This window comes from Heteronotia binoei, chromosome 13 (assembly GCF_032191835.1).
Source record: "Heteronotia binoei isolate CCM8104 ecotype False Entrance Well chromosome 13, APGP_CSIRO_Hbin_v1, whole genome shotgun sequence".
NCBI lineage: Eukaryota > Metazoa > Chordata > Lepidosauria > Squamata > Gekkonidae > Heteronotia > Heteronotia binoei.
Window position 1 is genome coordinate 62,987,715 of NC_083235.1, and position 13,684 is coordinate 63,001,398.

At 41.6% G+C, this 13,684-nt stretch overlaps 1 protein-coding gene across 3 annotated transcripts in view; it reads right to left on the reverse strand.

Annotated features, from left to right (window-relative positions):
- Positions 1 to 493: 493 nt before the first annotated feature.
- The window catches only part of CSNK1D (casein kinase 1 delta), a 54,030-nt gene continuing 40,839 nt past the window's right edge, over positions 494 to 13,684 (reverse strand). The window contains exons 9-10 of one of the 3 annotated variants that reach the window (XM_060251919.1): positions 7,720 to 7,787; positions 2,454 to 2,674 (exon numbers count right to left, since the gene is read on the reverse strand). In XM_060251919.1, the coding sequence (XP_060107902.1) occupies positions 7,755 to 7,787 (33 nt within the window). In that variant the 3' untranslated portion in view covers positions 2,454 to 2,674; positions 7,720 to 7,754. Of the gene's footprint in view, positions 2,675 to 7,719; positions 7,788 to 10,044; positions 10,377 to 13,684 lie in introns of those variants that run through there. The other 2 variants (XM_060251918.1, XM_060251922.1) reach the window with 2 other exon arrangements.

The following is a 13,684-nucleotide window of genomic DNA, read 5'->3' on the forward strand; positions in this document are numbered from 1 at the left end:
TATCACTCAATTTTAGCATTTCCTTATTTTGACAACTAGCTGTCGTAATGTGACAGATGATGTACAAAGTGGAAAGCCTCAGTGAGGTCTAAAGTGCATGGGGGAAAGAAATTCCTTCATTTGTTCCCCCCTTTTCATGTTTCTTTCTTTTGCCAAAGAAGCCCCCCTCCAATTCCAACTGCACCCTCACGGTACTCAGCTTTATCCATTTAAACAGCATGCAAACAAATGCCGTCACTGGTGTTACCTGATCTGGTTGCTAAATGCACAAGTTCGTAAGTATTGGCTCAGAAAACAAAAGTTCTTCCAGTTACAAACTGAACTGCGACAAAGACCACAAAACCCGCCCCCCCCCCCCCCCGAATTTTCAGACATCTGAACAAAATTCCTCATACTCAAATATAGAACTCCTACTACTGAATGAACACAACATTCTACAGGTGGCAAATCCAGGGTACATGCCAATACGGCCACAAGACGGGGGGGAAAAAAATAGAAGTCTTATGAATTTATTTACACAATTATTAAAGTACACAAATACAGTGGTAATACAAATGAGGTGTTCTGAGATATTCGTTACCAGTACACAGGTTTAGAGAGACATTCTAACTATATTTTCAGTTGGTGATGGTTGGATTTAGCTACAATGGAAGGGCAAGGACTGCCCACAACTAAGCAAGCCTAGAAATTTGCATTAGTCGACTTTTAAGTATAGTACAGCAATTTAAGTTTCCAGATATATATAGAGAAGAGGCTGCTTTTATAAGTCTCTAACATTACATCATTTGACCACAAATATTTACAAAGAAAGCACACTGAAGTGTAGTACTGTACAAATGGAAGTGCACATGCCTGAAGAACCCACATTTACATTAACCAAGTGATACAGTTTTGCAAAATCCTCCATGGATCAACATTTTAAAAATATTCCCACAGCACTCATAAGATGCGTCCAATCAGACCCTGAACATACAAACGAGCACTTGGTTAATGTTTCAGAGCAGCTAAAGAAAAGTGACAAGATAAGTTTCTACTCAAAAATTCACAAAACTAAAAAAAGGAACTGTCAAAGCTTTTAGAGCAATAAAATGCTTGAAAATGAACAGAAAAGGGAAACCATGGATTCATATAAGCCACTAAGTTTCCAAGGAGGCAAGAATCTCACATCTGTTGATTAAAAAGTAGTAACACAACACATCTATGTATTGCACCTTCATTCCCAAGACGGGTGTGATGTTACATTGAGTGGTATTTGGTATGATTTACATGCCTTCTATTTCCCCAGATTACAGAGGGACAAAATATATTGCACGTGAAAACAGAGATTCCTCCTTATTTAGCTGGCACGTTTGTTTGCTAAGGTAGGCTTTTTTGGCCATCATGTTGTGTATCTTCAGCTGAAGGCCAGCTGTTCCAGACTGGCAAACTTTAAAATATTAAATTCAACAGGCTTTGAATGATCTCAAGTCTTGGCATCTTGCAGCAAGAACATTTTGTTTATAGCTCCACCAAGCCTTGGCATAATGCAGCAGGCTATAATAAGCACTTGCTGTTCTTCGCATACTCAGAAGCACACCTACCACAACACACTGCACTACAACTCACACTGCAGTGGCAGCGTTCATATTTTTTTTGGCATCTGTACCAAAAACCAAGCAGAAACGGTGGATCTTGTCACTAACATTTCATATGTAACCCTCCTGTAAATAAAAAGAACACATATTGTACATTCAACATTAAAACCTTCCCTAAAAGGTTATTTTAGAGCATTTGACTTTAGTTCCTCAGAGTCTATGAAGTGATCTTATAACCTTGACTGGGTACTTTCCCCTCCTTTTAAAATAACTTTTCTTTCTTGGATAGTACCAGAGACAAACATTTTTTTAAAAAAAGTTACTGAGCAGCATGGAGATTTGGTTAAAAAAAAAAAACCTCTGGAAGAACAAGACAACCAAATTAAAAAAAAAAAACTTTTAAAACAATCCCTCACCCAAAATGATTCAACCTTAACATCCATGCACTTCTTCCTCTTAGCATGGGATCATATATAAACAAAGCAGTGTGAAATAAAAGCAAACTGTTCTAAATCATTTACACATTCCCTGCCTGATGTAAGTTTACGAGAAGTTCAAGTCTCTTTCAAACTTCAGGATTGTTCACATTTCTACATAAGTTTCAGATCAGACAAAAGCGAGAGTGAATTCTTTACAGAGAGTTAAGCCAATAATCTTTAGCAAAATGAATACAAAACTTTCTTAAACCAAGTAAAAGATTTATATAGTTACAAGTCGAACAATAAAAAGGGGGGGTAAAGGCTGCCGCCTGTGGAGGGAAAACTGAAATGGCTATTAAATAACAGGCGGTTAATGCTGTAAACGGTCTCTTCCTTTTCTAGCCCTGTCGCTAGAGTCCGCGTAAGGTTATCAGGTTTCTGGCCAAAGCCTCTTGTAGTGGCAGCTGCTGGATTCTGTCCATGTTCCTGTGAGTATCTTTAGTAAATGGCAAGGAGAGATCCAGTTGTAATATTTCTTCTGCTCTAGTTTGGGGTAGCTTTGCTAGTAAAAGCCATTGGTAACATAGGAGATCAGCCATGCATTATCTGCCCCCTCAACGGCAGCATTATTCACCGATGCACAGCAGACTGGAGAGCGCTGGTTGTCGCCAGAGCAGGAATCTATTGAAGCCAAGGAAGAGGATATCAATATCAGCCCGTGCTACTGAAACAAGTATGAAAATGGATTTGTTAAAAGTCATCTCAGCCACTCGTCAATACGATTGAGCAGAGTTCCATTTCAGAAGGGTGAAATGAGATTGTGCGAATCTGCACTCCAAAAGAACCAATGTTGCACCCACCTGCAGCACCCATGAAGTGAATGGTATTTTCCTTTTGCACTGAGGCTAATGCTAAAGAAAAGCACCTTGTGAGAAATCGTTTACAGTCAGAAAAAGCACAGGCTAGCAACAAAGGAACACAATCCGAGGATTGCAGCTGAGCTCTTGAATCGGTAATGAAATCCAGATCCAGGGTTAAGGGGATAAATGCAAGTGGCACCTAGGAGAGATTCGTCTTAACAATGATACAGTATTGCATGTATTCTACAATATTGTTTTCAAAGCATATGCCGGTGTTAAGCGAGCCCCTGTGAATTCTGCAAACAAACTTGTGCTGAATTTGGCTGTGCAGGCTGTCCAACCCTATTACGATGTACAAAACAATGATTGAGTGGGCTCCAGATGTTGTTGGTATTGACAGCTTGAGTCTTAACCTCACTTCACGGTTTAAAGTAGGAACACTTCCCAAATAAGTTTTGCCAGCCTACATCCTACCTCCAGAGTATGGCCCAACATGTACATTTTCTACTAAGCTAGTAGGGGTGAGCATTCAGATATTTCTAGTCCAAATACATATCTAAAAACATCTACTGCTGTGTGTGTGTGTGTGTCTCTCTATATATATATATTGCTGTAAACATTTGGGCCCAGCATTTTAAGGCTCCCAGTACAGTTTTTCTTCAGTTTCACAGAATTCCTGGGCAACAGGAGGAAGGGGGCAGGGAGGCAACTCTCCCGGGCAATGGGATCAGGTAGGGGGATAACTAAAACCGTCTATTTGATCATGACAATTGGATTCTGGTTTGACATCAGCTCTGTTGGACTCTGGGTTCTACTTGGCTTCTTTGGTCTGACACCGGTTCTGTTGGGCTTACTATTGGGCCAAGAGAACTGTTGGTTCTCCTTGCATCGGGAGATTTTTCACCAGCAGTTGCTCTTGTGCATTTGTCTATTGGTTCCTTTGCCCCGGGGAAAGCATAGAATTCCCCCCCCCCATGGGAAACAATGCAGACATGTAGGATGGTTGAGGGTACATTATTCAGGGACTTGTAGGATTGGACCCCTTGATCAAATTTACTTGAAACTTGGGGTGGAGGTCTCCAGTGGCCTGTTTCCTGCAATTTTGGTGTCATTGGCTTAAAAATGAATCTTTTCCCAGAAAGAGTCCCTAATATCACCAGAAGGAGTCCCTCATAGGGAACAGTAGATTTTTTTTTTTTTAAAAAAAGCAATTTGAAACTGTATTGGGGATCTGAATAATCTAGAATACAGGTATGGGTACTCTTCCTGTAATCAAAAAATTCCTGATTCCCACCCCACCCCCCCAAGTGCATACCTATCTAAACTATCCCACAACTTTTGTGGAGGTGCTTTCAGATTTTACACTTAAGATGAAATCCATGTTTTACTTCATATGAATTAAGCTATTTGCTCCCATACCTTCCTTCACAAGTGTGGATGAGAAAGAAAACCAATGTTCACTTTTAAAAATAAGCAACTGAAGCAGTATAGCGAGTAGTATGCACTTCTCCATTCCCATAAGTATTGGTCTAAAAGGGCACTGCAAAAGACAGTCCTCAAACTCATGTACAAAATACAGGATTAATGGAAAGGACAGACATTTTGCCCACTTAAGAAGGATTAAGAGGGCAGACTACACCAATCCAGGGAGGGAGAATTTCACTGTGTCCATTCCTAGTTCCATCCCAGCTGAATTAGTTCTTACTTTAATGAGGCAGTAGCCTTTCAGTCAAAATGATGCTAGTCAGATTGTGTAACATTTGAACATAAAATCTTCTGCTCAAAAGTACAATTCTTCTTGAAGAACTTTTTTTGATGCACAGTTCATAGATGCTGGTTGCACTAAACCAGACATGATACCCTGATGTGCAACAAGAGGTTCATAGTTACAGACAAGGACCTCAATAGCGTGCACGATCTGTGATTCTTCCCTCAAGGTTTCGACTAGCTTCAAATAGAATTTTAAGACCAGCATAGGTGACTCAACGTAACTAGCAGGAAGTTATATTCAACACTGATGATGATAACTCACCCCAATTACACAAATGTTGGATCTTCTGTTCTTTCCCAATTTCAATTGTATGCCCACCAAAATGATGAAAGGGTGGTGATGGTGGAGAAGACGGTCATATGGGAGAACCAGCTGATAGCCAGCTGGCTGGATGACTTTGCCTGGCAATCTGCCATCTGCATACAGTGAATCCTCCTTCCCCAATAATCCCCACAGCAGTCTCAAGTGCAGGTTATCCATCTTAATTATGAAACCCAGACCACAAGAAAGATTTACTCCCATCAAAGCAGGCAAATATTCTCAGGAAGCATCTACCTAGAACATCCCAAGGTGGTTCGGAAGACACATCTTCCCAACTCAGCTATAAAATGAACAGCTGGATTATCCACATGATGTGACCCGTGTGGATAATCGGGTTGCTAATGTAATTAACAATTCAATCACTACTGAGTCAGACAAGCACAGAAGCAGCAGGGAGAAGAGAAATAGGCAATTCCGCACCAAAAAGCAAGGAGAGATTAGTGTAATATGGAATTTTATTGATGGGGGGGAACAGAGGGGAGAAAAGCAAGACAATCCAGTGAACTTCATAGCCTGACTGAACAAAAGCAAAGAAATGATTTCTAATATATTTCAGATTAGCAGCAAGCTACAGTTTGCTCATACACACTTCATGCTATTCTGCTGAAGCCCTAGCCACTTTCAAGACCATAAATAAATAAAACACACTCGATACATTTAAGAACTGCTGTCACTACAGGCAGACATTCATTCTTCAATTTTTACTAACACAGGCATTAAAGAGTCTCCTGTAAAGAGTCCAGAGGCACTGCTTCCAGCTTCATTATCAGTTTGAAAATGTTTTTTTAATCTTTGGCTGCTTGTGAGAAAGGGAAGAGAATAAAGGCTGAATTAAACATCTGTTCTACTTGCACTAGAGACAGTCATAGTTAAACTATTCAACAACAATGACGACCATTGCATCACAGTATTTTAAAATACTGGATAACTATAGAGAAGAGTCTTATTACACCTACTCGGTTATATTTCTAGATTTATAACTTTGAGAGAATGGCTGATCTTATTGTGTAAGATGTCCTGATTCTACATGTGACAGCGCTAATTTTAATTAAAACAGACTTGCTTAAAATACTTGGAGGCATATTAATTAATTAATGTTCACATTCTGCAGACGGCAATCATATTAAAACTCTACTGTTCATTAGAGAGTGCTGTAATTACTGAGCAAACTTGCTTAGCAGATACAGATCAGATGCAAGATACATTAATATCTCATTAACTGTGTTGCAGCTTCTAATCCTTAGAAACCTGAGGGCTGCAAAGATGCTGTCTAGCAGTAAAGTAACTGAGCCTTCCAACTAATTTAATGAGTTGAAGAAGGGTTATATGTAGTCGCAGATGGGCATTTCCCCTCAACACTACATGCTATTTTGTTATATTAGTTCCATACTGCTTTTGTAACTGAAATCTCCTGGACCAAAATAGGAGGGCACACAACTGAAATACCATTTTGGTTATATGTACCTGATCTGGACACAAGGCGATGTCATATAAGGGCTATATAGTACACCTTTTCCTTGACTTACTAATATTAGAATCTGGTCCTATATTGATTAATATTAGTATTGAAATAACTGAGCCTATGTGCAACGTTTGTGCTTGACCACTGAAGAAGGCCAACAGGCAGAAACGCATCTGCTTCAGGATCACATAAGCTCTTAGCTTATTTAATTTCTGGCACTCCCCTCCCTGCACAGCAGGCTCAGGGTGAGCTACAGCACCCTTACGACTTTTAAAGAAGTTAAACTGTAACACAGTCCTTAAAAATCTATCAGTTACTAAACAATACTGATACATGGAGGATTAAGTGGTGTCACAAGCTGTATAATTTAATGCGTTGGAGAAGACTCTGGTTATGTGTAGTTGCAGATGGAACAGGACAAGGTGAGTGAGTTGGTAAGGAGAGCAGCTACGACGGACTAAAGCCAAGCAGCTAAAGCAGAGCAGGGGAGGGCACTGTAGAGAATGCCACCTCATCCACAGGCCTGGCAGAACACCTCCATTTTACAGGCCCTGCGGAACTGTATTAAATCCCACAGGGCCCAGATCTTACTCGGGAGAGTGTTCCACCAGGCCAGCACCACAGCCAATAAGGCTAAGCGTACATCTTTTGCGCCGGGGATCATCAGTAGACGTTGGTCAGGGGAGCGCGAGGCCCTTTGGATCTGGAGAGACAGCCCTGCCTATCATATGATACTGAGGCTATATTTGGGTCTATAACTGTTTTTAACCTAATTAGCAATAAATGCATATATTTTTGTATAATTTGTAATAGTTATGTTGTGTTATCAATTTTAACATTGCCCCCCCCCTCAAAAAAAATTTGTATCCATTTAACCTTTCCAGTTCTTAATTTATTTTTTGGTTTTTTTGTTCCCCTCCTTCTTTCCTCATTTCCCCTAGAAAAATCTACTGATATCTGGGTGCTTCTGGCAAAGCAGACTTGCAGCTAAGCAGCGTACATTTCTCTCACATGGAGATGAGCTCTGTGCAAGAAAAATGGCGCATGGAGCACCCCCTTGATACTGTTCCATCACTACAACTTTTGTTATCCCTGTGCTCTGATAGTTAACAGCTTTTCTTACTAAGACACCAATAGAAGAGCCATTAGGGAAGGTCCAGAAAATATTTTCACTCATTTGAAATATGCCTAACTACTTCACCAGTAGGGCAACAGGAAATAAAAGTGCAAAACTAATACAAAGATCACCCAATTTGATATCCCCACATCCAAACCCACCCGCCAAATTGGTGTCTAGTGAGAAGAGACTCACCCAGTGCTGCCTTCCAACGAGAAGGAGACGAGCAGCTACTTGCCATGGTGTTCGAAGGGAATGCTATTCTGAGGTGGGAAAAGACAGCCATTTGTAACAATTCCACTGGCCAATATACAATTTCAAACTAAATTTATGACTGAAGCTGCACTTGTGAAAGGTGTATTTTAGCTGCTTCCCAGATTCCCCCCCCCCTCGTGGATTAAAGATCCCTACAAAGTTGACAACCTGAAGGAATGTGTTCAATGACTGATGTCGAAAGAAAGGGCTGCTTCAGCAGCAGGTGGCAAACCGCAGTATTTAGGAAGTGATTTTTGTTCCAGCGCTTATCAGTTTCCAGGGATCGTTATCACTTCAACTGCTTATTGCCAACACTGGCCACTGATTCAAAAAAACATTTTCCGTGTCACAAGCAATGAACTTTACAGAGCATGTAAGATCTCCGTCACTGAAGACAGACCTCATCTCTCATAAATGTACGAAGTTGTATGCAGGCCCCACCTGGTGCACTCTGGTCATGATTCACAAATAATCCCAGAAACACAAACTTGAAACTCAGACCCTATACTGAGGTGGGGGGGCAGCCACTCTGCTCTCTGAGGCAGTGCACACAATCTAGGATCCCTTGCAACATTAGCTACTCTATATTTAGAAGGAACGACAAAACCGGTCTGATGTAGAAGTATCTATTTTAATACTAACAAATGCCAAGTTTCATACACCCAACCATGCCTGCAATTCTCCAATCCAAAAATCTAGTATCTCGCTGCTTTTCAGTTTGCTCTTTTATGCACACGTACATATGTGTACACGCACCCTTTCTTGCAGCAAGAGATGGTATTTAGCGAGGTCAGACTCACTGTTTTCTGTAGAATCACACAGCAGCCAATCAGATTCCCACAAACATATCAGGGAAAAAAACCTGCCCTTAACCCCTTTCTTTCCAAAACGAGGGAAAGTAAAGCCGTATGGAATAATTTTGCAATAAACTTATACAAGTTAAGGCTTTGTTTCTGACTGCTGGGAAATAATTGTTTACCATTAAAGAGGAAGGGCAAACCAGCACTTTCTCCTGAAAAAAAAAGGTTGATCACAAAATTCGACAAAATTGAGGAAAGCTGCTATGCATAAGTCTGTGGGCACTACTACTATTCTCCAATCAACTCCCAATAACAAGATCCCCACACCTTCCCCCCCTGAACAACTACAGACTGAGAGTCCCTAACAGAACAGAACTTCTGAAACATCTGCTTGGGGAAACCTTGTGCCTGAAATTACCAAAAAGGGAAGATCACAGCAATCCTGAATAATCAAAAGTGCCTAATTTAAGAAGGCTATCACAGATAAAAAGGCTGTAAAAATGGAATAGATTTCCAATAAATCTAGCAATTTTGATGATACACTAATGAGGCAAATTAAGCTATTCTAAATGCTTAAGACAGAGCAATAGGAGTAGCTTCGCACTGCCAGGAGGAAATCTACAGGAACACAGTTATCTATCAATCCCCCATCCCACAAGTACAATACAACATGGTGCATACACTTGTATAACTGATTTCTGATGGTTTCACCACCAAAAAGGAAATACTAAAGCTGCATGCACACATAATGAAGCAGTATGTTGTATGTCTGGTGGGGTATACCTACCAACTCATTCATTTTTCAGGCTAGCTAACTAGCTATAAACCTTACGTTCTAATTCTCACCGAGCTGGAAAGCTTGTGACTGGACTGCAGTGCTTCTGAGTGCAAACGGTGGATTGTAGAACTGAATTCTTCAGTATACAAAAACACACACTTCTAGATAGGAAACGAGTTTATCAAGGAGAAAGGAGCCTGCTCCCCGCTATGCTAGCATTTTACGTGGAGGGATATTTTCCTATGGAAGAGTATTCTATCATATGAGCCTCTACTATACTCTGAAACGTTGCAGCCCACTTACAGGTTTATCACCTTAGCAGGAGCTAAGCCTTTACCACACCCAAAGGCCCAAGTTACTTGGCAGTTAGGAGCTACATACTACTACAAAGGGGTTTTGCTAAGGTGTCTGAGCCACTAGAAGGCATCCTGATTTCTTCTAGAAAGGCCTTGTATAGCCATCTGTTTCCCTGATTATGGCATATTCCTAACACTGCCTCTGATCAACTAAAAGTCCTTTTTATCTACAAACCTTTGATATGATCCCAAAGCTGGCAAAACCGTTGACTGCAATTCTAGTTTGCCCCCGAAGTTTCATTCTACTCACCTCCTCTTATTTAATGTAGCCCTAAAATGCAATGAATTCTGCATGAATAGCAGCATTGCCCTTGGTAGTCAGTATCTTAACCCTGACATGACTGATATATAAAAGCAAAGTTGTTTTACTTGATCTACAGTCATCTCCTATTTATAATGGTAGGAAATTTTTAGTAAAGGCCAAAACAAGAATCTGGCCAATGCAATCGGCCTACAACGTTAGCAGTTTATTTAGTACCGAACAGTAGAATTCAACATTTAAGGAGCAAAATGTCCCTTTAAATCCACTTCTCTGCTCTTTATTAACTCTTCTTTCTTCATCATCTTCTGATTTTTGTCTTATTTGGTCTTCCTTCTGCACTTCTTTCTTTGCGGCAACTTCAAATTCTCAGCTCCCCGCAGGCTGCACTCACACCCCATCCCCTGGTGCACCAAGGAAATAGTTAATGTGGTTGACCATTACAGGACTTTATAGCTGACAGAACAAATACTAATTAGGGTGCCAGGGGGAAAATTCTTATGATTTTACGAAGTGTAAAGTGCTCAAGAAGGAGCCACTGTACTTGGATTATTACAATGAAAATATCATTCTATAGGCTAAGAACTTCTGTTATAGATGTTGGCAAGCTGACTGTCCTGACAGCATGCAATTTTGCTCACAGTGAGAACTATGACTTTCCAGGCAAAGACTTCATATTTGGGGAAAAACATTTAAAGTGGCAGCATAGTTGGTAAAAAAATGGAGGAAAATAGTGACTCAATTAGGGATGGGCACAAACAGGGAACATGGCGTTTCGTGTTGGTTTGTGATTTATTTGATTGTCTGAATTGGCGTTTCATTTTGATTAATGGTTTATTGTAAACATATGAAGCTGCCTTATACTGAATCAGACCCTCGGTCCATCAAAGTCAGTATTGTCTACTCAGACTGGCAGCGGCTCTCCAGGGTCTCAAGCTGAGGTTTTCCACATCTAGTTACCTGAACCCTTTTTAGTTAGAGATGCCGGGGATTGAACCTGGGACCTTCTGCTTGCCAAGCAGATGCTCTGCCACTGAGCCACCGTCCCTCCCCAAACATACCCGAACTGGTATGTGGTTCATTCAGTCCCCTTCAGAGCTCACTTCCCCTTGAGCACGGTCAGTTTCAGTGGTTGGAAACTGATCAGCTCTCCCTTCCCTTCCTTTCTCCAGCCCACCTCTATGGCAGCTGGCTGGGCAAAGCGGGGGTGGGGGGGAGATTGGGTCAGTTTCACTCCCCTTGGCTTGGAAGTCTAGGGGAGTGAAAGTGACCTGTTCTATCTCCCAATCCCTTCTCCAGCTGGCCTGCCACAGCAGAGGTACAGGGAGACTTGGGAGAGGCCTCTCAATGGGCTCAGCTAGGGCTATGAGGTAAGGCAGCCTGAACTCCCTTCCCTCCCAGGATTGACTTCCAAACATACCGTGCGGATGTGGGATGACTGAAGAAGCCAAGGCTTTGATGGGAGCAGTTTAAACTGCCTCCTTTGGCTTCCCCAAGCACCCTGCACCCACGGAACACCTAGGGAAGCCGATCCCAGGGCACCTAGGGAGCCAATCCCCTGCAGCCATGGGTTGCCTGGGGAAGCCAAGGCTTGGAGGGAAGGAAAAGAACCCTTCCTGAACCCCCACAATTCATTGATCGGTTTGTGCCCATTCCTACTCTTAATCTTTCAATGTATACAAATATGCAGACAAAAAAAAAATTCATATATTTGTTCTCTCAAGGAGAGGCCAACCCATTTCCCCCTACCCCAACCTTCTCTTCACTCTTACTTGCCTCGGTACTTTTCATTCCTCACTAGTTCTCATAGTACAGCCTTGTGCTACACATACCACACTGGGTAATACAATACATTATGGTAGCTGTCAGTCTCTCGGCACCTTTCCTTCGTGTCACTGAACCCAGGACACAAAGGAAATGCAGGCACACAACTATTACAGACAGGCCCTTTGACAGCAGGTCACGAAAGTCACAAACCCTAGCGTGAGGAGCACTGTATGATGCCATGGCGGCAGAGAGTGGGTAGGCTGATACCACGTTACTTGACTTGGAGTAACACACAGCCTCTCACCCTGTTGTGTGGCATGCTTCAGAGACATGGCTTCTTTCTCAGAGGTGTACTTGCACTGCTGGCACACTACATTTCCCCCTCGAGATTTACAGCCCTGAATTGGAAACAGGTTTCGCTATATACATCACTACTGTAATCCAGTACATTACAAGCCGACCATAAGTATCAGACTACAAACTTTCAAGCATTCTTTTATATAACAGTCTGAAGAACTCTACAGAAAACTTCCATTAACGTTCATATCGAAACAGCATCTTTGAGCAGATGCATGTAACTGTCCACAAAATAATATCATTGGTTTGAATTAAACAGCACTAAAGCGGCTTTTTTTAAAAAAAAGGTGCGTTACAGGTTATTCCTATGTAACATTGTCGAAAGCTTTCCTCTGAAGCACAACAGAAAGGCAGACCAGGGGCTTGAGCTCTCCCCTATCTTGGACGAGGTTACACTCTCCTTGGAAAGTCGTGTCCGCAACTTGAGAGTGCTGCTCAACACATCAGATAGCTGCTGGGAGGTAAGTTTTGCCCAGCTTTGGCTAGTGAGCCAGCTAAACTTGTTCCTAACTCAGTTTGACCTAGCCACAGGGATCCATGCCTCAATTATATCTAGACAGGACTACTGCAGCACGCTCTACTGGGGGGGCTGCCGTTGTTCTGAGCATGCAGCTAGTGGAGGACATTGCAGTAGACTACTAGTTCGGGTCAGTTTCCAGGATCATGTGACACCAATCCTAAAGCAATTACACCAGCTTCTGATCTGTTCCCAAGCCCAATTCAAGGTGCTGGCTTTAAAGGATTACAGGATTTGGGACTGGAATATCTGAACAACTGTCTCCACCCATATGTTTCTGCCCAGGAACTCAGATGATACAGAGAGGCCCTCTTGACTGTGCCATCAACCAAAGAAGCTCATCTGGTGAGTACACAAGAGAGAGGTTTTCAAAGGCAGCTCCACAATTATGGAACCTCCCTACAGAGGTGTGCCTGGTCTTTCCACTCTATACCTTAAGGAGGCAGCTAAAGACAGTTTGATTAGTTTTCAATTCTTTTGCTACTGGCAATTTTAAATTATTGATTTTTAACTAGTAGTTTTTATATTTTTGATTGTGTTTTGTTGTTGTTTACATTGTAAGCAGTCTTCAGTTCTTGTAGCACAGAAAGGTAGCCAATGGTTAATAAATGTTTGTTGGGAAGTACTAGGTAATCGCAAAGGGGTTTATACTGAAATTCAGAACATTTTATTACACAAAGTAAACCTACAAAGGAATCCAAGCTGTATAAGAGATGATCACAGTCCATTATGTTTGAGAATCAGTTAGACACTTCAAAGAGGAGTCATCTCTTTTGGCTTGACTGCTTTACACGGGAGTGAAGACTGAATAGGTTGGGCTTTCTACACACCGTTTGCAGTGAAGTCCAAGGACAGGGCATACCACAGACTGCCACCTTCTAGAAGGATCATCAAGCGGAAATTTATAGCGTTCCCTTCTTGGATCTTTGATAATTAAGTTAGCCACATTTCTACTCGAAGAATGATTTCTTTCACAAAATGAGTGACACAAGTTGACTTTCATTTGGTTATCTACCAGAAGTGTTTTTTAGAAGGTTTTGGAGAGGCTGGAACCAAAGCCAAACACGTTGG